The sequence below is a fragment of the Lycorma delicatula genome, chromosome 6 (assembly GCF_047948215.1).
Source record: "Lycorma delicatula isolate Av1 chromosome 6, ASM4794821v1, whole genome shotgun sequence".
NCBI classification, from domain to species: Eukaryota; Metazoa; Arthropoda; class Insecta; order Hemiptera; family Fulgoridae; genus Lycorma; species Lycorma delicatula.
The window spans coordinates 64,104,253-64,127,558 of record NC_134460.1 but is presented as its reverse complement, the minus strand read 5'-3'; the positions used below and the strand labels follow the sequence as shown (position 1 = coordinate 64,127,558).

General features: G+C 25.4%; 1 protein-coding gene across 4 annotated transcripts in view; it reads right to left on the bottom strand.

Annotated features, from left to right (window-relative positions):
• Nucleotides 1-1,714: 1,714 nt before the first annotated feature.
• The window catches only part of dpp (decapentaplegic morphogen), a 96,723-nt gene continuing 75,131 nt past the window's right edge, over nt 1,715-23,306 (bottom strand). For all 4 annotated transcript variants that reach the window (XM_075369952.1, XM_075369954.1, XM_075369953.1 and 1 more), the window contains exons 2-3: nt 14,164-14,430; nt 1,715-7,392 (exon numbers count right to left, since the gene is read on the bottom strand). In XM_075369952.1, the coding sequence (XP_075226067.1) occupies nt 6,551-7,392; nt 14,164-14,416 (1,095 nt within the window). In that variant the 5' untranslated portion in view covers nt 14,417-14,430 and the 3' untranslated portion in view covers nt 1,715-6,550. The remainder of the gene's footprint in view (nt 7,393-14,163; nt 14,431-23,306) is intronic.

The window sequence follows — 23,306 nt, the reverse complement described above, 5'->3', positions numbered from 1 at the left end:
CAAATTGTTCATCTCATCCTCGGAAGCAATACCTAACGGTGGTCATGGAGTTTAAAAAAAAACACAGATAGCCACATCTCAAATTTGTTTCCATGACAAAAACGATTACGAAGTTTTTCAAAACGCAATAAGACTTTTAACAACAGGTTAGAAAAAAATATCAGTGCTCATTCTTGCTTGATAACAGCATACTGTAACATATTACGTTAAGAGACATTCTTTTTAATTAAATCATTTAGTGGATGGGGAAGTTCGATTTCGTAGCAACGTTACTACAACGTAGTAAATATGGATGCATCCAGTTTTCGAATGCGGGCTACCTTTAAAAAATTAAGTATCTCAAATATATGTGGTTAATACACAAAAATTGTACCATTGAAAGAAAACTTAAATGACATCACATTTTCATCAAATCATACAAACAAGTTAGACAAATTAATACAAATCGCCCTAATCCACTAGTCAATCGTTTGTCTCAGTCCACTTACCTGAAAATTCTGTAACTTGGTAAACCAAGGATGAAACAAGAATTATCTACGATAAATTGTAATATGTATTCATAACTATAAACAAATAAGATTAAAAATATTCTCGCTGAGTCCTATCGTTAGGTTTACCGTTCACATACATCTTCACCCTAAGTTTTACCCACTCACTATCAATAACATAGCACTTTAAACAACACAATCAGCTAGTTTAGCGTGAAAATATTCTGATTGCCAAAATTATTAAAAAATAAATATATATATATATACTTATTATATTCTGTAATTCTTCAATAAAGAAAATCATCCTCTCATTTTAGCTGGACGAGGTCAAACTTACAACAGTATCACAGAACTTACAAAAATTGAAACGGGTTTATTTGTTCGCAAAGCCTAAAAAAAATTATGTATATACAATACGTACGGAATAAGAACTTCCTCCTTTATCTGAAATTTGTTAAAAATAAAGGACTGGGATTATTTTGCTAAAATTTCAGGTATTTTGACCCTCTCATTATTTTCATCAATAAAATAAACTGGTCAGTTTTCTTTAAGTCAAAATAATTTTTTATTATTTTCATTGATCGACTAAAACATAAATATTATAAATTAAAAATATATAAAAGAAGAAAAAATTATTTATTTCCTATTGTATACGTTGCAATCTGTTCAACTGTTTTTTTTTTACCCGGGACCTCCGGATGAAAGGCCAAGACGCTACCACTCACTCCACCGAAACCGGCACAACCTATTCAACTAGTGAATGAATGAGCAAACCCCTCTCCGCCAAAAAATGAGATGAGGATGATATAAATGAGGTGTAGTCTTGTACAAAATCTGGCCGACCATTCCTGAGACCTCTGGTTAGTTGAACCCTAATCACCAAAGTAAACCGATATCTACTGACTACTATTCAACCTGTATTCAAGCAATTAGCTTTTACTAGGATTCGAACCTCAAAAACTTCGACTTTGAAGACATCAGTTGTAAACAACTGATTTGCGACGGAAAAAAATAAGTACTGTAAAATTACTAACACCAAAATAAAAAAAGAAGAAATAATATACCGTTCTTGTAAAAATAGAACGGGTAAAATTCATCAGTTAGAAAAAATGAAAAAGTATTTAAAATAAATAATCAGAAATATTCTGTAAATGAAAGTTTTAATACTGCAATATTACGATATCATCGATATGATAAATAGGTATTAGATAAAAAATAAAACAAAATTACAAATAACACAAAAAATTTATCCAATTTATTTTACCGGTTTTGGTTTGATTATAGACTAAAAATTCCCCTTCGATCATGAAAGGTACTCTATCATAAATTTTTATTTATAATTATTACTTTATTTACAGAAAAATACATACATACTAACAACAGTATTAATTACTTTTCTTTTTTACAATATTTACTTTAAATACACAAGAGAATAATAAATAACGTAAAAAGGTATTTATTAATTATTTTATTAATCATGAATCATAATATTAAGTAATCAAATAAATTGCATTGTACATATATATATACGAATATTTAGATACTAAACTTAATTATAAAATAACTAAAAAGGCTGAACAATGTTATTTAGAAAAAAGTATATATATAAATATAAATGGTTATGATGAAAATATTTTGTAATAATTGTTTTCTTATTTTTGAAAAAGAAAAATGAGAAAATATTTTATTTTACAATAATTAAAGTAAATCTTAGTTATTAAAATGGTTTAATGGTAAAGAAATAATATATTTTTTAATTAACCAAGTTATATAAAACAAAGAAATGTTATAATTAAAACAATTTTTAAAGAAATATTAAAAGTACTGAGTATCTTTATTAAAAAAAATAAAAAAAATAATAAAGTTTTGAATGATTTTTTTTTGTTTACAAATTTCATTGGATTAATGTTAATAATAATTGATTGTAGCATTAATATGCTTTTATATCTTAAAAATTTGTGTTATTAAACACATTAAAAATTAGATTCAATATAAAATGAATGTAACTTTTTTTTTTAGGTATGTTTAATGTAATAAGCAAAAGAATATATATATAAAATACAATTTTTCGTAATATGTTTTATTAAATAAAGTTAATTGAAGAGTATTGTAACAAAATATAGTTTAAATTACTCACATCATGACAACTTCAAAAGTTCTTAGTTTAATTTCTAAAATATAATAAATATTTATATTTTTATCAAGTAATTTATTAATGAATTATTAAGAAAATTGATAATCATTAGTGAAACAAAGAAGAAAGTTGTTATAATAATTAAAATAAGACATACTCTATTTGCTGTCTAATAATAAATGTTATTAAATTCATGAAGGAATCTTTTTTTTTAATTTAAAAAGAATTTCAATTAATCTAAAATTTAAAGTAACATAAATAGAATAATATAAAAAATACATGAATATATATATATATAATTATATTTAATATTACTTTATACATCATAAAAGAATAACAATAATTTATACAAATATACATATTACAAAACTAGCTTAAAAAATACATTGGTACCCATATATCCTATTTAATGAGAGTTAACAGAAAATGTAACGAAATTTTTAAAAACTTTATTTTTTTCCTTCGAAGTCTTTAGGTAAAATTTACCATGTTTTCTTTTTTAATTAAAATAAGAAGAAACGCGTTTCAGCCGTTAGAAAATACCACTAATTACGTAAAATGTTAAAATTTTAAATAATTTTCAAAAATAAACAATCCTTACGAATAATTTTAATTTATTTATAGAATATAACTAAAAATACTTCGTTTCTAACAATTGTTTTTTTTTTATTTTTAACAATTCTATGTAACTGATAACGCTAGTAGTGAAAACGCTTATTTTCACTACTATGAATTGTACAATTTTTTTTTAATTTCTGATAAAACAGAAAAGTAAAATAATAAAATTTCCGGTATAATTATAATAATATCCGGTATAATACTGTCAGTACATAAAATAAGATATTTTTACATTAATAATGACCGTAAAAGTTCTATAAATTTATAATAAAAATAACAAATATGTATATCGATTTTGCTACTTAAAAGAAAAATCCTTGTTAAAAAAATAAATCTGTTTTCAACTCTCAATAAAAAAGGTAGTCTAATACAAAATCAAATAAATAATGTAAGTAATAGAATAAATAAAAATTTCATATTTTTTATTTAATTATTTTTATTTTACAAATTTGTTGGTATATAATTAAATTTAGTAAAGAAAAATAACAATTTATAAACTTACAATATAAAATTCTCCTGTATGATATTTATTGTCATTACTTTATTATAAGATAGAGGATTTATATTTGATTGTATTAGTAATAAATAGAAAGCTAATGTACTTAGAACTGATTAAAAACCAATGAAATTTATTAATGTAGCTAATTAATTTAAACCAGATGAAAATATTTATTTAGCATCTTAAGTTCTTATTTAATTGCATATTTATTCAGGTGTATATTTAGCTAGTATTAAAGATGAAAAAAGAAAAAATAAATAAATAATATCTTAAGTTCCTGTAAAGTTGTTTGTGTACTTAAGATCATGAAATAAACAAATTATTATTATCTGTAATTTACAATTTATCACGTAATTTGCATCGGCAATAAAAATGAAAATAAAATAATACTAGTATAACTCGCATACCAGCGTAACGATAAAATATGAAAAACATAAAGAAAGAGCGAGGGAGATGTGGACAATAATTATCATTATTCTATCTCTCTTTACAGTTTTATTTTACTCTCACACAATCACAATCAATCTGCAGCCGCTATCTTATTAGCGAGATAACTAAATAGCCATGTTCTATTAGTATATACTATAAACGATGGAACGACTTCCGTAACGTACCTTTAGTATGGATAAAAAGTACTTTTGATCAATTGGCAAATAAAATCAAAATCGTTTAAAATAAAATAATAATTTTGGTCTTTAACTTTAAAGACTACATAAAATTAATAAAATATTAAAATAAATAAAACATAATAAATGTGCTATTAATAAAAAATAAAATGTTTTAAAAATATTAAAATACCAAACAGAGTTACAGACTACTTTATATTCCATGCTCTAATCCAGAAAAATTAATTTCAGATAAACTCAAATAACCAAATGAGATGAGAGAGGAAAGTGTGTGAAGTCCAATAAAAATGTTAAGCCAGATTTTTAAACCTAATTTTGTAATACCTTTTTTTTTATAAAACCAGTATTTAAAATATAAAAAAAAAATTAAAATAACAAAACAAATGTAATCTCTTTGGATACTTAAGGGTAAGAAAAAGTTAACTTCCTATTGGTTCTTAAATCTTCTCAACATACATTTAATAGAGAGCCGTATTAGCAAGCTTACTTCTCTGCTAACAGGTTCAAAAAGTATATATCACTATAATCATTGGAATAAAGATCGTCATGAAATTACGTAAATAATTCAAATAAACAATAAACCTGAATAATAATTCAAGAAATACAAAATTTAACAATTTAAAATTTAAGTTAAAAGTTATTTAGTAATATCTATAAAAAAATTAAAAAATACAATACAAAAATTTTTTTATTTACTGGGTGCAAAGATTCACTTGCAATTACTTCTATGTCTAATTTTTTATAATTAAAAATGTATATTCATTAATTATAACTGAACTTAAGTTTTGGCCTTAAGCAAGAATAAATAATTGTTTGTTTTACAATGCATTTTCAAATTAAATTTTTTTCCCTTTAAAAATTATGTAGCCACGCTCCCCGCTCTTTTTTGTATATTATTCAAAATGAACACATCTAAACTGTTATAAATAAATGGTTGTTTATTAAATTCTTATAATTTTCCTTTGCTTTTATTATTATTATTATTATAATTTTTGTTTATTATTTAAATCATTCAAGGTGAATATATATGTATGTTTTTATTAATATATACATATTTATTTACAAATTTACGTTAACGTATTATGTTAATTGGTATTCACAGATGCATGGCACTACAGATCACAGCAGTCGGCAGACGAAAGTAAACAAAAAAAAAAATTACAAAAGTTCGCAATGATTGTCCAACTAAGAATATAACATATTATTACCCTAATTCTATGTACAAAATGTTTATATATAATATATATTTTATATGACATAATATTTACACATTTATTATAAATATAACATAATAACACGGTACTGTTAAGAATAATAATCATATAATTAATTATAAAGGTAAATATTCTAATATAATACACAATAACTTAACAAAATATCACACTTTTCAATATTGTTCCTTCTCTTAAAATATTGGTAACACACTTTATTGGCGACTTAAAAAAAAATATATATAGTAACTTACGACCAAGTCTACTGATAATTATTTTTTTTTAAATGAATGAATATTATATTTTGTACGCAATGTATGTTTTATTTTATAATATAAAATTTAAAATTAATAAAAGATTAACAATAAATTAGAAAATATGTTACTATGGTTTACTTCCAATATAGTTTTTTAATGAAAAATTTTTATAACAATCAAAATCTTTCTTTCATCGTGTTTCTATCTCTACTATAATTAAACTGTATCTAAAATTTAACTATTTTCAAATATATTAATTTATTTCGTAATGGATAATATAATATTAAAATTTATTATTATTTTTTTTATAACTAGTTTGAACAAATAGTCTGGTATATCAATAAAAAAGATTCACATATGCAAAGTTAATTTAAATCTTTCATATCTAATAAAAGATATGTTTTTATTACTGAATAGTAATGAAATATTTAAAAGATAAAATTTTTAAAAATATACTTAGCTATAATTATATCATTATTCTTTTTAATAAAAAATACAAGGAAATAAAACAAATCTTTTTTATGATCTTAAAACCTGATATTTTTATTGATTTTTTTTTTTTAATTTAAACGATATTAATAATATTAGTTACGGAGCAACAACAACAAAAAATGGTTGTCCATATTATTTTCGACAAGATCATATTAAAATATTTTAATCAGTTAAACTTGGTAATAAGTTACACCCCCAGCATTGGTAAAACCAAATTAGATTTTATCAGCGGCAGCCGCAACCTAACACCGCCATGTCTTGATAGTTTTTGAGAACAACTTTATTCTCCTCGTCCAGGTACAGCATAGATATTGAAGATAAAGCTGTTGGAACGCAACACGCTTTCGGTACTGCTCCGGGGTTAACCGAATTGACAAGCGTCTGTACTATGGCGTGATTAGTCGAATTAAGGTGATCGGCAAGAGGAAAGGGACAATCCCCGTGACAGTAATAGGCATCGTAACCAGGAGGTGCGACTATCCAGTCGTTCCAGCCGACGTCAGCGAAGTCTACATATAACGGATGTCGTCTGCAATTATCACGACCGTCTTTTCTTTTATGTTTTCGGCCGTTATTAACTGAAGCACGCTTCCTCCTGTCTAGTATATTCTCCATCGATGACCTACTACTTTTACCGTCATCGAGATAAACGAATAACAACGGTTGACGTTCATCTTGTTCGCTCGATCGACGAAGTCTAACGTGAATCTCACGAGGTTTAGAACCGTCTTCGTTTGTTACTTGTACTAACAGACCGTGATTATGATCGGGTTCCTGAACCCATCGTTCGGCTGCGGAAAGAACATCTAACACTACCGTCGAACCTGAATCTTGTCCCGTAATTTGCGAGTCTATTAATCTTAATTGAGGTTTACTCTGTCCTTTTCTTCCCGGCCTAATTATATCGTGTACTATAACTCTTTGTGTTCTTTTACCTACACTTTTATTCGGAGATGTATTCACTCTAAGTTCCGCTCCGGTTATTTTTTCTCCTTGTGGTAATTTTGACAAATCAAAATGCAATCGAAATCGATCATTTTTTGTAAACCTTGCATCCGTTTCACTTTCTGAAACAACATAAAATATTATATTTTATTAAATAAAATCTATTAAATCGTAATTAACACAAGCAATTAATATATAAAATAGAAACATTAGCGGTATATAATCTTAAACCGTAAGATTGAACTCCTGAACTGTAGTTATTGAATTCCTAGCTATGATCTACTATAATCGTTTCGATCCGTAATCCTCTTCATGCATTACTGATTTAACAGTTATATTAATTATTTTTATCAGAACTTAGTATGAATCACTGAGAAAATTACATACACACTTTTAATATGCCACATCTGTTATATCAATTGATTTAGTTATTGCGTAATTAACAAAAAACTATTAATTTTTTAACCGAATTACAACACCTAAGTATTAAGTATGTACATCAGAAGATACATCATAGAGTACTAAGAATGTAAATTAAATTTTAATTATTAAAAATAGGGTTCAGAGATTTTTTTTTGTAATTCCGACAAATGTTAATTTTTATCGTTTTTCTCAAAGAAAGAAAGAATACGTTTTATTTTTTAATCAATTTACTTACTGCACAAATATTTGAAATTAATTATATTTTTGTGGCGATTTTTTTAATTATCAAAATATTTAATTCAGGATTCTAATTTCAATTAGTTCTAACGCAAAATCTTTAAATGTCTCTTACATCTATATCTTCGGCAATGTGTGTCTTTTCTGATACTCCTCTTTCAATCTCCTTTCTTTTAATATATGACTTTAATTAATTAATATTTTTGTAAATATAAACTAATCTTCTAAAGTAAATTATCTCATTAAATAATGTATACCATTTTAATTACTGTTTTCACTTTCTAAATTTCAGACAAATAAACACTGCACATGAAATAAAGATAAAAATTAAGAAATAAATTTAAAAACATTCTACACCATTAAAATGTAACTTGCGTAACGATAAATAAATAACGACGTGTAAACATTTTTAAACTGTTTGAAAAATTAAAAAAATTTAAATATGAAAATTAAAAAAAAACTTTTTAAATATAAAATTTGTCAATAAAATAACAGTGATTGGTAATTTTTCTTCATTTTGTGTGTATATATATATACATATATATATATATATATATACTAAAGTCCCTGTGTCTACTGACGATGACTATTTAACAACCAAAATGCGGATCTAGGTTTTATTTTTGTGAAGCATTTTCTATTATTAAGTAAAAACAATAGGTAATAAATACATACAGAAGAAATATCGCTAAAGTAAATAAATAAAGTAAGATAAAGTTAAAACTGATGAAAATAAGTAAAATTTTAGCAAAAATAAAATAAAAGAAAATTTTTCAATTGATACTAAACTGATTTTTTTTTCAGTGTAAAAGCTCACGTACTCAATAATTAATAGAATAGAATTCAATTTCTATGCGCGTTCTTCCTTAAACGGTAAGTATTAATTATAGCTCAATCAGATCTGAGAAGGCATACGTGTTCTGTTTCAGTATAAACTTTAGCTAAGTAATTAACAACGTAATAACGAGTCATGCGTACCAACTATTAACAAATTAATAAATAAATTTAAAATAAATAAATTTTCAAACACAATTAAATCGCTAATAATTTTATAATAATAACAGTGGAGTATAAAAATATACATTTTATTTATGTATTTCTAATTTCATTCCGCCATTAAAGGGTGGTAAAATGTATTAAATATAGAAATCCTATTTATAATACACATGCTATTTATTCTAATAGCTTTCCTATTAATATTTTAATTTATTACAGTAATTTTAAATAATTTATTTACAACGTTAGCAGCTGGATGTTGTTACTGAAGTGGTTATGCTCGTAGAGAAACAAATACATCCATAATTTATAAAATTTACTAAAATAAATTGTAATACATTACAAAGTAGGAAAAACAGTCTATATTTTTACACAGATACAGATACATTTCAGCACGTAAATCTTAACTACGTGCGTCATAAACTAAATTCTCTGAAGAAAAAAAATTCCTGAAGCTGTGACGATATTTTCCATAAAATAATAAATAATTATTTACTGAAAAACTCATTATTTTTCTGCCACTAATTGTTATTAAAATTAATAATAATAATAACGGGTACTAAATCAATTGTTAATAATAGGCCATCAAAAATTTAAATTATAATTATTAAATTAGAATATTATAGTTTTTAAATATTTAATTAAAAATGAATTTTAAACTTGCACTAAAAAGAAGGAAATATTCCAAATATTTTTTAAATATCAGTTTATAATTCTGTTTATAGAAAACGCTTCAAGCGTTTTATAATAAAGGGATAAAAATGGATGATTACGGTGATGGAGGAAGTGCGCAAGAGATAGGATGTGGTAAGACTAATGGAAGAGAGACGGTTAATGAATCGAGACAGGTGGAGAAGTCTTGTAGAAGGGTCAACCTGAGGAAACTTGGTTTAGAAAGAACTGAAGATGATGTAAGAAAACGCAATTCGTATTAATAAGACTGTAGTTAGAAACGCAAAACAGCTAATCCTACGTCTTGAAAAAAAAATAATAAAAAGAACGGAAAAATATAATGTAAAGAGGCTTCTACTTCGTGTGAACTAAGACTCTGCAGCAAAGTTATATAATACTATATTTTATCTTAAGTTTTCCAATTATATATATAAATATATGTATTATAAATTCAATATAATAATCCAACAAAAATAATGTTAATGACTGATATCTTCACATCTTCTACACAGAAAACATAATTTCTCACTGAAGTTATTCTTGAAAATTTTACTACGGAAATGTTAAAAATTTTACAAAATAAAAGAATCATTAAAATCATTTTATCTGATGAATATTAATACGTAATAACACACAAAATAAAATATACAAAAACTACAGTATAACAAAAAATGTCTGATCTTTGTGGGGTAATGGTAGCATCTCCACCTTTCATTCGGGGATCTTGGGTTCGAATCAAGGCCAGGCATTGTATTTTTTTTACAATGCCTGGCCTCTTAAAAACTCTTAAAAAAAATTAAGAGTTTATTCTTTCAAGGGACGTAGAATGTCTCATGTCTCATATGTAATACTACAGATCATTGTACAATATAACAAATTATCTCACGTATTATTGGTTATAATGTATAATGGTAGTAATGTAATAAATAAAATTAATTTATTGACGCGCATTATATGATTTAAAATAAACAAGGGTAAAAATATAAAAAAAATTTTACTTCTTAAAAATGAGTAAAGGAGGAGGGCTCAGTTCAATCTCTATGTATTTGTTTTATATATGTCAAGCCTTTACTTTTCAATAAAATGGACCAATCTCGATGATCCATTTTTATCTTGTAAAGGAAATTCTTCCGATAGACCCAACTGTTACAACTTATATTACAATATACTACATATTATATTACTATATTACAACTTAATAAGAAAATTTTTTAAACTAAAAATTACATTTATAAATATATGTGATTTGCAGATCTTTTTACATTCTTTTTTGGCATCAGCAAAATTATTATAAAAATTCGGTTATGTTTGGAAATTTAATAAAATTAATTGTAAAAATTAACGTAAATTAACAAAATATATTCCAGAATTACAGAGAGCATTGCTCATACTAAGGCTATTTATTTATTTATTTATACAAGCAGACTCCTTTACAATTTTTTTTTCTTTTAATCTAGAAACAATGTTTTCATGCGTTTTCTATAAAACGAAAATTTCATGGTTTTTTCAAGGTGAAATTTACCTTTTATAAATATCAAATGAAATCTAATATAAAATTTTAAATAACTACAGATCTAAACATTGTAGAATAAAATAAATCTAAATTTAAAACAATATTAAAATAACAAACTAAAAAAAAGTTTCAATATTAAAAATAATATCAGAATTCCAAAAAAATAATAGAAATTTATAAAAGATATAACAAATTTTCTCTTGCAAAAAAAAAGAAGACATTTGGTCACATCTTTAGAATGATTAATAAAAGAATATTGAAAAAATTAAATTGCTGCTGTAAAAGCTAAATCACATTAAAACAATTAAGAGGATCTCCAACAGGTTGGAGTCTCAGAAAAATAAACTTTAAATATTTAATTTAATTTATAATCATGAATTTCAAGAAATAGAAAAAGACGGTAGCGGAAAAACTGGGCTGAAAAATAAGAATGAAAATGAGTCAAATTATGACTAAAAACATGGGAAAACGATGGAAAAAATTATTATGTGTCCCGTAGATGACCTAACCGAAAAACGTCCTAAAATAATGTGTACTAAAATATAAAAATAATTTTTTTTACAAGTCCTTTAAAGTATTAATTTTTGAAACCGCAATTATGGTTTGTTTTTTTTTTAATAAAACAAAAAAATTGTTAATTAATTAATGTAAAAATAAAGGTTGAAAATAACTAAAGCATACGTGTAGGGATATACATAAGCTAGGAAAGTAATATTTTATGAATAAAGAACACGATAAGGGATACAAGTTGATCTCAGGACAGCCTTGGAGGACGCAAGATGAGGATCGTGTTTCTACGGGACTTCTTTCTCACGACAAACTGGCGTCTAGTCGTGTACAGTGTGAAGGAACAAATCAAACAAATATTGATATACATAATTATATCATATAATTTTATATGGGAGAGGTCAGACAATTTTTGCTTATTTTGCGTACTATATAAATAATCGATATTCATTAACAAAAACAATAAAAATCAAACGAAAAACATCACAATATATTAAATTTAAAATACAAAATTTTTTATTTAGATTAAAAATGTCCGTACGCTCTAGTAGAGGGAATTTTAAGGATTGAATGCCATTTCTAATTCCAAAATAGTTAAAAATGCTAATTAATGTCCTTTCTACCTTTCTAATTCAAAAATAGTTAAGAATGCTAATTTATTTATTACATAAATGACTTAATACGAACATTTACTAACATAGTCAATATTACTTAACTTTAGTTTTAATGTGGAAACCAGAGTATTAATATGGTTAAAAATGTTTACAAATATATTCCGTACAAGTAAATACAGAACAAAATTTATAAATTATTATTTAAATAATTTATTTAAGTTCAATAATCAGTAGGCTTAAAACATTAACTTTACTAATAGATACATCTATTTTTTTAATTTATAAATTTTGTTTGTTTCAGATATGCTAAAGTAAAAATCTTAAAATTCATAATATGATAATAATAGCGACGTCATTACGTTAAAGTCAACAAAATACATTTTTCAAAACATTAAAACATTTTTGTCTGAAATTAAGTATTTCATCTGTAATATTTTTTTTCAGCTTCTAGGTTGATAAATCTGAAGAAATAAGAATAAATATTAGTAATCATTCTCTTTATATACCTTTAACTGTTTTTTTTAATGAATATGAAAAATTGATGTCTGGGAACCTCACTCATCAACTGATAAAAAAACTACTGTTATATTTTTACTTCGGCTTTTATATTACAAAATTCTTTAAAGGAATAAAATTAAAATCTACAGATTTTTTATGGCTTTAATGTAACTTTCTTAGAAGCAGTTCCTTTATTAAAAAAATAAATAAATAAAATTATAAAACTATTTTGGGAACTCCATACATAAACATAAAACTGTCATGATAGATGTTAAATCAAAAGATAAGTTTTGATTATAAAAGTCTGCAAGTCTGCTTTTAATTGTATCTTTTTCCTTCATTTATCCTGTTTTTACCTAATGGCAAACTGGGAACGGTATTATAATTCCAACCTTCTGAGATAATTTACAAGGTCATAAAACTGTTTAATAACGTAAATTAAAATAGCTAAAAAACTGAATGTAAATATAAATTTAAATGTACGGACGATACGCTATTTTATAAATTAATTGTATGCATATTTTACGAAATAATATATGAAATGAAAATGAAAACGAATTTGGGGTAGTAGCGTCTCTGACTTTTATCCGGAGGTCCCGGATTCGAATTCCGGTTGGGTAAGCAATTTTTCATTCACTAAAAAATTCCATTTCCACATTCCCACGGACAAGCTTCAATCTTATGTGTGGAATTAATTGATCAGGCGAAAAAAAACTAATTTTTATTAACCATCGGACTTGAGACTTATGAATGAGAAAGATATCTGTATAACTTAGAAAACAATTTTTTGTTTTATTGAATACACTAAGAAACTGCATCTAGGAATATGCAGATAATAATTTACTACAACTATAATACTGAATAAATTAACAAAAAAGCAAAACTTACAAAAAAGCAAAAGTTGAGAATGAATGATAATTAAATTTCATTTTAATGCTTACATGAAACAGAATTCATGTGAATGCTACTTCGTAATAATTAGAAGCGGTAAGTGTAAAAAAAAATACTATTAAAGTCATTACTAATCGTAGTTAACCAAAGAATATGGTTATAATTCAAAAGAAGTTAAACACATTAATAAATTGGTTTGTTAATTTAAACGTGATAATTAACAACTTTTTGTGATAAAAAGAAAGGAAGTTTTAATAAAAGTATTTTAACATATAACTAAATTTTAGATTTATAAAATAACAGAAATATTTCTTTTAAAACAGAATTGATTTAAGCAAATTTTATTCTAATTTTAGTGTCTCCGACAATACATTACATAAGTCTTTATTTAGTTTTAAGACTATAAAAATTCTGATAATCAGCGAGAAAAGGCGTTATTAAAAAAAAAAATAATAATAAAAATGACTCAAACATTATGATGGAATGTTTTTAATTACATTATAAAATAAAACAATAATCAATGTAATAAAAAAAAAAAATACCTTCATGAGTAAATGTTCGGACTGTGTTTGCAGAACGAATATGTCGTCCTGGTAGTGCAAAAGTAACTGTATCGATTTCGAGTCCTGTTTGTTGTTTGTAAAGTTCCACCATGGCTGGAGGGATGATAGCACGTGTTCGGTCCCCTCGGGGGCGGCGCCCCAAGCCTAGCAAGGAGAGCAGGTTCGCCTCTAGCTGGCCGTCTCCGGAGCTCGGGGTCAGCAGCGTCAGCACCATCAGCAGTCCAACAAGCATTGTCGCTCACACTCCTGCACAAACATATCGAATTATAGAATAAAGAATACAACTTTCTGTAATGTTTAATAACAAAACTAGATTATATTTAATTTTTTACAGATCTTTTTTTTCCTGCTCCCCTGGGTCGGATCGGTATTCAAGCAATACTCAACCCAGTGGGCGGGGGGGGGGATCTTTTATTCACCTCATTCGCCTGCCTCAAATCACTGAGGCGGGGTAACCGGGCCCGGCTATGCCGTTCCCGGGTCCCGCCACAATAACCGGGACTCGGTCTTGCCTGCCTCGAGCCAATAGGGAGGGAAACCAAGTCCGACTATGCCGTTCCCATATCCCTCCTAGTAGCCGGTTCTCGGTCTTTCTATTCCTGTTTTTTTTTTTTACTTGCTGTTCCTTGCTCCAGTCATGAAGCTCTATTTCTTTCGTCTGAAGAAGTTGGAAAAATTAAAAGTTAAAATTTTACGACTGACTAAAATTTAGTTAAATTTTTCGTTATTATTTCCTTTTTGGAAGAAAGCTAGAAAGAAATAACCAATTAAACCTTATTTTTTTTTTTTTAGTAAAATAAATCAAAAAGAATGCTTAAAATAATTTTTATTCCCCTTAAAAAAAAAAAAATTATTAAGAAAATAAAAGCTTATCAGCCTCTAAAAGCTGGCTCTTCTAAAAGAAGTTATTTAAATATAACCGTGATAAGAAATACTTTTCATATATATAATTATTAAGAAAAGATATAGGGGAAGAAGGAAGACATTCATGGAGGTATCACAATACGGGACAAAAAACCCTACATAGAAAATACACCAAAGCTCAGGCAGTTTGGTCACTATGCACTACGCAATTCGGATAATCTTTATCCAAGAGAAAATTCCTGAGCAATTATTTTGCAGTGAACGGATTATTTTTTTTAATTATACAAAAAATAAATTATTTTTATAAACAAATTACAAGAAAGTAAAAATTTAATACCCGATTTTTCGATTCCCTACCATCAAACTAAAATAGGGATCTGTATTTAGTATGAGAAATTTAGTATATAAATTATAATCCATTAAGCAAAATTTTACATTATCTTAAAACTATTAAAGATTATAAACAATTTACTTTCAAACCAAATAGAAATTGTTTTTTCAAAAAATATTTTGGAACAAGTTACGTAGGTCATTCTTCAGTATAAATACAATTCTTACTGCGCCTTAGTTAAAGACACATAAACCCTTTATTATGTATTAGAAAAAGTATATTCGATATATAAGGAATTTGTTCGTATAATTTTATTTTTCAAATGTATTGATTCTCATATGTGTTAAAGATCCTGGCTGCTTGTTGTGTTATGTGTAAATTTGCATGTCGTGGTTAATGTCTAGTTCTGTCTATTTTTTCTGTAAAATGATCGTTAAACTTAATTCTTTTGTGTTTAGCGGTTTTCTTTATATCTGCGGGTGAATATGTGTCCAGTTATATAGTCTTGTATAAGGTAAAACGATTTACTATGTCTATCCAACTTGATAAATCTAAATATTTTTATAATTAGTAGTTATATAAAAAATCTCCAGAGTTTATTATTTTTTCAATACTATCTATTTGAATGCTTATTGAAGATTAAATATCCATACATGAATAAAATAAATACATAAACAACATCTTGGAATTTTTATTTTCGTTTTACGTAGGTGAAGGTAAATCATTAAACAAAAAAGATTTTATAACAAAAGAATGTAATTTTTTAATGTTCTTTTCAAATCACACTAAAAAATAAAACAAAGTATTAAAAGATGGTTAGACATAAACATGATTGTTTACAGAACTATAAAGATTTGGAATTTGAACTATTTTGAGTCTTTAACTGGATTAGAATCAGACTTAAAAATAGTATGTATAGAAATATCATTTATTTTAAGGTAATAATCGAAGAAACAAAAATAGAATCGGTTACTCTTTTAAATGTATAAGTATGAAGCGTAATGTTGTTAGATTTTTTAAATTCTTCACTGAAATAAGTATATAATTAGATCACGATCCTTATTGTTAATGGTAAATCTATTCGGAAGTGTAATAAAAGAAAAGAGGGACTCTTGTTGAAGGCTTACAGAACTCGGTGAAGAGATACAGAACACCGGTCGGTAAATAAGAAATGGTATTTTACGTTAAGCTCTCTCAGAGTTCTATAAATAAAAAAATGAAAATACCGGGTGGTCGGTGAACATTTTGGGGAGGAATGTTGCTTCACAGGTGCGCTAGCAAGCTACAACAACCACACACCTGAAAAACCTATTTAAGTATGTGTGAGTGTATATTTTATCTATATGTGTATATACGTGTGTGTAGTCTAGTTATATGCAGTGGGGGGAGGTAGAGGACCAGTTTTCATCGCGCCGAGCTGTCTACAAAGCCCAGGTACACTAAATCTCACTATCTCTCTTTCTTACAATCTAGTTGACCTCAGCCTTCTATCACACTCTCTCTCTCTCTCACCATTATATGTATCTTGTTTTACTTACGTCATAATTTTTCCTGTTTCTAATATTCATAAATTTCCATTACTTATATAAAATTACAAAAACCAGTTCAGTAGTTTATATTAATAGTAAAATTAAACTAAGTTGCTATTTTAAAAATTAAAATTGTATCAAAAAATGTGTTTCCTACGTTTTCCCTAGGTCAACGACTAAATAGTTATGTTTTAAATGTTTAATTATCAAAACTTAAAGTAGTGGATAGTTTCTCTTTTGCTTTGCTTTAAATAAGATCTACTTTATTTTTATATTTTTAAATACGTACTAAATATAGTTATCAGCTTGTTTAGTGATGTCTAATTCTATCTCGTACAATTGTGACATTATTTATTAAAAATGGTTACAAATTTATATTATCTTCTGCATGACTAAACAAATTAGACAATCTGGAAAAATTAACAATTATAAATCAATGACATTTTAAAATTTAATTTAATTTTTCAATACTATTGTTATTTATTATTTTTTATAGAAAGAAATTACAACGGAATGTTATTTATTATTTTTTATAGAAAGAAATTACAACGGAAAACCTGGTAATTTATGCAAGAACTTTATTTTATTAAACGTTTCACTACATACCCAAGATTATGATGTTACGGGGAATCACATTGCAAACTAATAAATTAATAATTTTCATAATTGATAAAGCATTGTATTAAAATAAATTTACCAAAATACAGAACAAATTAAATATTATACATTATCCTAGGCTCTTTAAATATATAAATATAATAATCATGTGCTCCTTATATATATATATATATATATATATATACGCGCGCGCGTGTCTGTAGATGATATATAAGAGAACTAGATGATATGGAATAAAAAACGCTCACGCAGGTAAAATATATATTAAGCAATTAATAATTATTTATAAGTGATAGAAAACTGAACAGAGATACGATTCATTCATACATACAATCATTCATTCATACAAAATTAAAAAAAAAGAAAAATGCACAAATTGTTTAAAAAAATTTACTTAAAATCTACATCTTCACCAATACTTTGGTACACTTATATCGTCAAGATTGTAATTACTTTTCTAGTTAAGTACGAATTGTAACGCTAAAGTCTCACATCAGCGTATAAATCACGAAATCCAAGATTTTCATTTACTTAAAAAGAAATCATACTTAATAGAATAATATAGTAAATATCAATTACAACCATGTACAATAAAAAACTTACATAATATTTACGTTAGATATGTTTTACAAATTAATTTCGTAAGTACAAGTTTCAGAAATACCTAATTACATACTTCAATAGTTTACCTCATTTTGCTTCATTTTAATTTTAACAAAAATATCAATATTTCCTTATATAGGTAATAAAGAAATAATTTATGATAGACAGTACAGAAAAAATAATACGTTTTCTTTTAATTGAGCAAAAATTACGAATTCAAACAAAGCTTTCCTGTAAAATCGAGACTAAAGTTTACAAGTTATAAAATTTGTTCAGTACTTTATTTCGATGAATTTAAACAGATTTTAAAATTTTCTTGTAAAAATCCTTTACCAATTTATTAATTAATTAATTTATTAATCTTCCAGTATTGATACTGGAAGCGAGGATTGAATAAATAGCGGGAAAGAAAAGAATGTGCCTCTTAAATGCTAAAGTTTTTTTTTAATGTTAAAAAAAACATCAATTTGTATTAGAAATATGAACATTTATACTATAACAAGTTTACGGGTCCGACTTAAAAACAACTGCAATAAAAATCTGCTTTGAGCTAGATTAATATAATTTTGCCAAAATTATAATTTCTATCAGAAAAATCCTAACAAAGAAAACAATTATTAAATTTAATTGTATGTACGTTAAATCTCATAACTATAACAATTTTAAGTATACCGAAACAATAAATAAATCAGTCAGTCCGGAAAATAGAATAACCATTTTCAAGAATTCAGACGTTTCATGCCAGATTTATGAATTTATGAGTAGAAAAGAAGGGGTATGAAATGATAACCTGTTACCTTCTTCACCGAATTATATATATATTTCATATTCATCATCCTAAGTCCATTGAAACAAAGATGGTATTTAGTTCAATAATTTTCATAACAGCAACTGGCTATATATAATTAAGGTAAAACTTTTAAAGAAAGCAATTCTGAGTAATGTTGCTTATATTTCAAATGCTTTGCACGTTCACACCCATAATAATAACTAAGCCATACTGTGTAAAATAATAAACTAATGGATTCTATTTTTAGCAAAAAAATTATATACTATATATACATATATATATACATATATATATATATATATAAATAATGTATACAATTATTAGTGTATAAATAATTGTATATAAATTATACACAATTCTGTGTGGATATTATATGCAGTGACCACTTAGAGAATAATAAAATATTGTAAAAATATATTTTAATAACATTAGTTTCCTTTTCATCATTGTTTAGGTATTTCAATTAAAATAATAAGACCAAACTGCATCTTTAAAGAATTAAAATCGCAGGATTAAAACGACTAAGTGCAAACAGGTACGCATTGCAAATACGATGCGTGTTTATTATAATCCTTTTTTTCTCATCAAATCTGAGCATAACTAAATTATTTAAGTCAATTTTTTTTTATATCTTATGCTTTATGTATGCATTTTACGGGTTTATTTATTTTTTTCATTTACATAATTATATAATAAATCATTGAATTTGTAAAGTTACAAAAATAGAACAAAGAAGAAATATAAAATGCCATAATTTCTAGTTAACAGTCCAGCAATAAACTATTTACAATCTAATACCTAATATGGTTTTTATAAAGTAAATAAAAGTATTATTATTGAATGATTACATCGATTCATGGTTTTTAAATCACTTAGAAGAATTACAAACTGAAAACCAAACGAAATGCCATTGTTTCAGATCCAAGAATATTGAAAAAACTCTCGACCGGTTTGATTGACTGAACACTGGAAACGAATTTGTTACAAGTGGTAACTAAGTCCAGTAGAATTTTTTTTCGTAAACCTTCAATGTTATGTTATTTGATGAATGAAAACTGTATTATTTTCATATCACTGTATCTCCGTAAAAAAGAACCAAACGTCCAAATATGGTAAATCAAGATGAACTGACATTAATTATCTTAACACGTACATCGGCGTACATGCACCCGCATACAAATATCAGCTGCTACTGGAACAAGATAAACCATAACGATCTTTGCTGTAAAAGAAAAAGAATAATATGCTGAATAACTTTTTACTTTTTCTTTCTTCTCTGTTTTGTGATAAATAATTCTTTTCTTTTTTTAACAAGTAAAACGTCAACCATAAATTAAATTCAACAATTTTTTTTAGTGCAAAAGACCGGAGAAATTTTATGATCAAGTTAGTAAAATCTATTTCAAATAAATAAATAAATGATAAAGATAAAAATGTGACTATGATACTACAACCCGACTTTCTCTCTATAAATATCCTTTATAGGAATCTAAATTACTGTTTTTTTTTATTTTTATGTACACGTATGGCTGACATTAAATCTACAAATAATCCAGTTATTTAAGAGAATTTAATTTAGAGAATTATATCTTTAATATGATGAAAAATATTATTATCAAATTACATCCCTTTTAATTATATCAATTTGATATCACTACTTGTGTAATTATGCTTAAAATCAAATAATGTAACCATTTTTTTCAACAAAAAATTGTAATTCTTACTCATTTTCAAATCGTTTTTTGTTTGCTAAACAAAAAACTGTTTGCTGAACAAACTACTGTTCATAAATATTTTGATAAGTTGTCTGAATGTATTATTATGAAAAGGATTAGATGATTCAGTTGGTGTACCAACAATCCAGTTAAGAAAGATCTTTATTTCATTTCTTTTCTTTTTTTGCTTGATGAATTAATTCACCACATAAAGCTTGAAACTTGTACGTGAGTAAATGGACAAGTTCGTTCACAAGTCATAACCTTTTGTAGGTTATGAAAAATTACATTTCAGACCGGGATTCGAACCCGTGATTTTCAGATGAAAGGTCGAGACGCTATCATTTCACCACGGGAATCGGCATGAAAAATTTACTCAACACGGAGATCAACTGGATTTTTTTTTTAATTAAAAAAATATGTTTTATTCTACGAATTCAATTAATAAATTAAATTAATTCATATGTATTATCTGAAAAATTGAATCTTAATTAATAAGTTGTTGGTTATGGGGTTTAAACAAAAATCTAAATAAAGATATTTTTTTAATATTACCTATGTAATATTAAATACAAAATTACTATTAAATAAAAAATTAAATACTAGAATCTACGTTTTTTGTAAGAAAAATAATGTACTACATATCTTTGTAAGGAATATTTTGAAATTCAAATACGATCCTTTTATGTATTCAAGGGAAATAGGCTAAATTGTAATCAGATTTCTCTGTTTCATAATTTAGCAGTTCGAAAAGATAGACATGTACGATTCCATACTCGTTCTGATGTAATCATAAAAATTGGAAACACATGATTATAATAGGTTTTAAAGAGCATAAACGCCTGAATTCTCAATCAACAGGCATTTTCTTTAAATATTTAAATAAAATCAAAGGCGTAAAAACATATAAAAAATTAAATACAATTGAAAATTATTACGATTAAAAAAAACTATAAATACACATACTCACAAAAAACTCAATAAAGGGGAATCGTAACGATACCGGTTACCATTTTTATTATATATATATATATATTTGTGTGTGTGTGTGTGTGTTATAAAAACATGTTATTTTTAGCGAACGGATAATTGATTTTTAAAAACATATTCAAATTTTACTTTAATTGAACAATATTACGAAACATTGGCCAAATTCAATATAATGATACTTCTACAAAGTAAAATAAAAATAAAATGAATTCTAGCTTGATTCAATTTTTGTACGGGAATTTTATATTCAACTAAAAAATATGTAATAGTACTAAAAGAAAAAACCTTCATATTTAAAAAAAATATTAAAAAAGTTGTTGAAGTTTAATATCTTGTAACTTTAATAAAATTTAACTCTTTTTTTATGTGAAATGATAAAATAAATATATAATTTCATCACAAACAACGGAAAATTTTATGCGACCTGAAAGTTTTAAATAATTTATGTTATGCAATATGTAAGCTATAGATTAAAAACAAACTTATTACGTAAAAATTGAGGTTATCGGGTCATATAAGTAACAATTATCAACTTTTTATATATTTAACGTATTGTAGAATGTCATATTTCCAAAAGAAAAAGAAATATATATATATTTTTTTTTTGAATAGGTCAACGTATTTCAAAATAATATTTTCAATTTTCAAGATATGTATATTTTCAAATACATTTGCCTGCATTTATTATTTTACTGTTGCGATTTAATTAATGCGTCCGTCGGTTTGGAAAAGGATACATTTTATTTTGTTAATTTTTTCCAAATGTAAATAAAAAGCCTATTAAATGCTTAATTTACTCTAGAATGTTAGAAAAATAAATACAAACTAAGAAAGAAAAATATAAACGCTACTTATAAACAGAATCTTTTGCTTTTAACAAAGAACTGTATATTTTAATGTACGCAAAATTAAATAGGTCAACTTACATTAAATTACAGATTAAAAAAAATGCGTTGTCAAACACGATAATGCTTTATGATATCAAACAACAAAAACAGTGTTATTATTTTCACAAAATCATATGTATTTGTAGCCTACTGGAATCACCGGATTTGTAACACATACAAACCGATATAAAGTAGAATGTGTCAGTATAAGTTTATTCATACTCATTTAATTTTCAGAAACTTTTTATTTTTATCTTTGACATCATTTTTAGATAAAAAACTTTTTATCTAGATATTTCCATAATTGAACGAATTATAAAATACTTAAACATCACGTCATATTTTACAGCTTAATTTATTTCCAGTCATATACACTTACGCCTCGCTAAACAGATTCGTTTTCCAAGATATTAAAAATAGTTTTTACCAGTGAAAATTGAAGTATAATTTCTAATTTTCCTTTGCTCTTCCGTTTAAGGAAATTGGGAAATTCAGTATTAATATTATTTAACCGATAATTTGTTTTATTAAACTTATTATGAGATATATGTTTTCGTCAAAATTAAATTATAAAGTAAATATTTTATCACAAAATTGTTTAATATGTTTTTTTATTATTATATTTTTGCGTTTCATACAAAACTGAACAAAAAATAAATTACTGAAATAAAACTGACAAAAAACATGGTTTTCGTTAATTTCTAAAAAATAATCCAAAAAATTGATCTGGGCATTGTTAGTTACTAAGCGCAAACATTGGGAATATTTTTTTAAACTTTTTTAGGGGGGAAATTA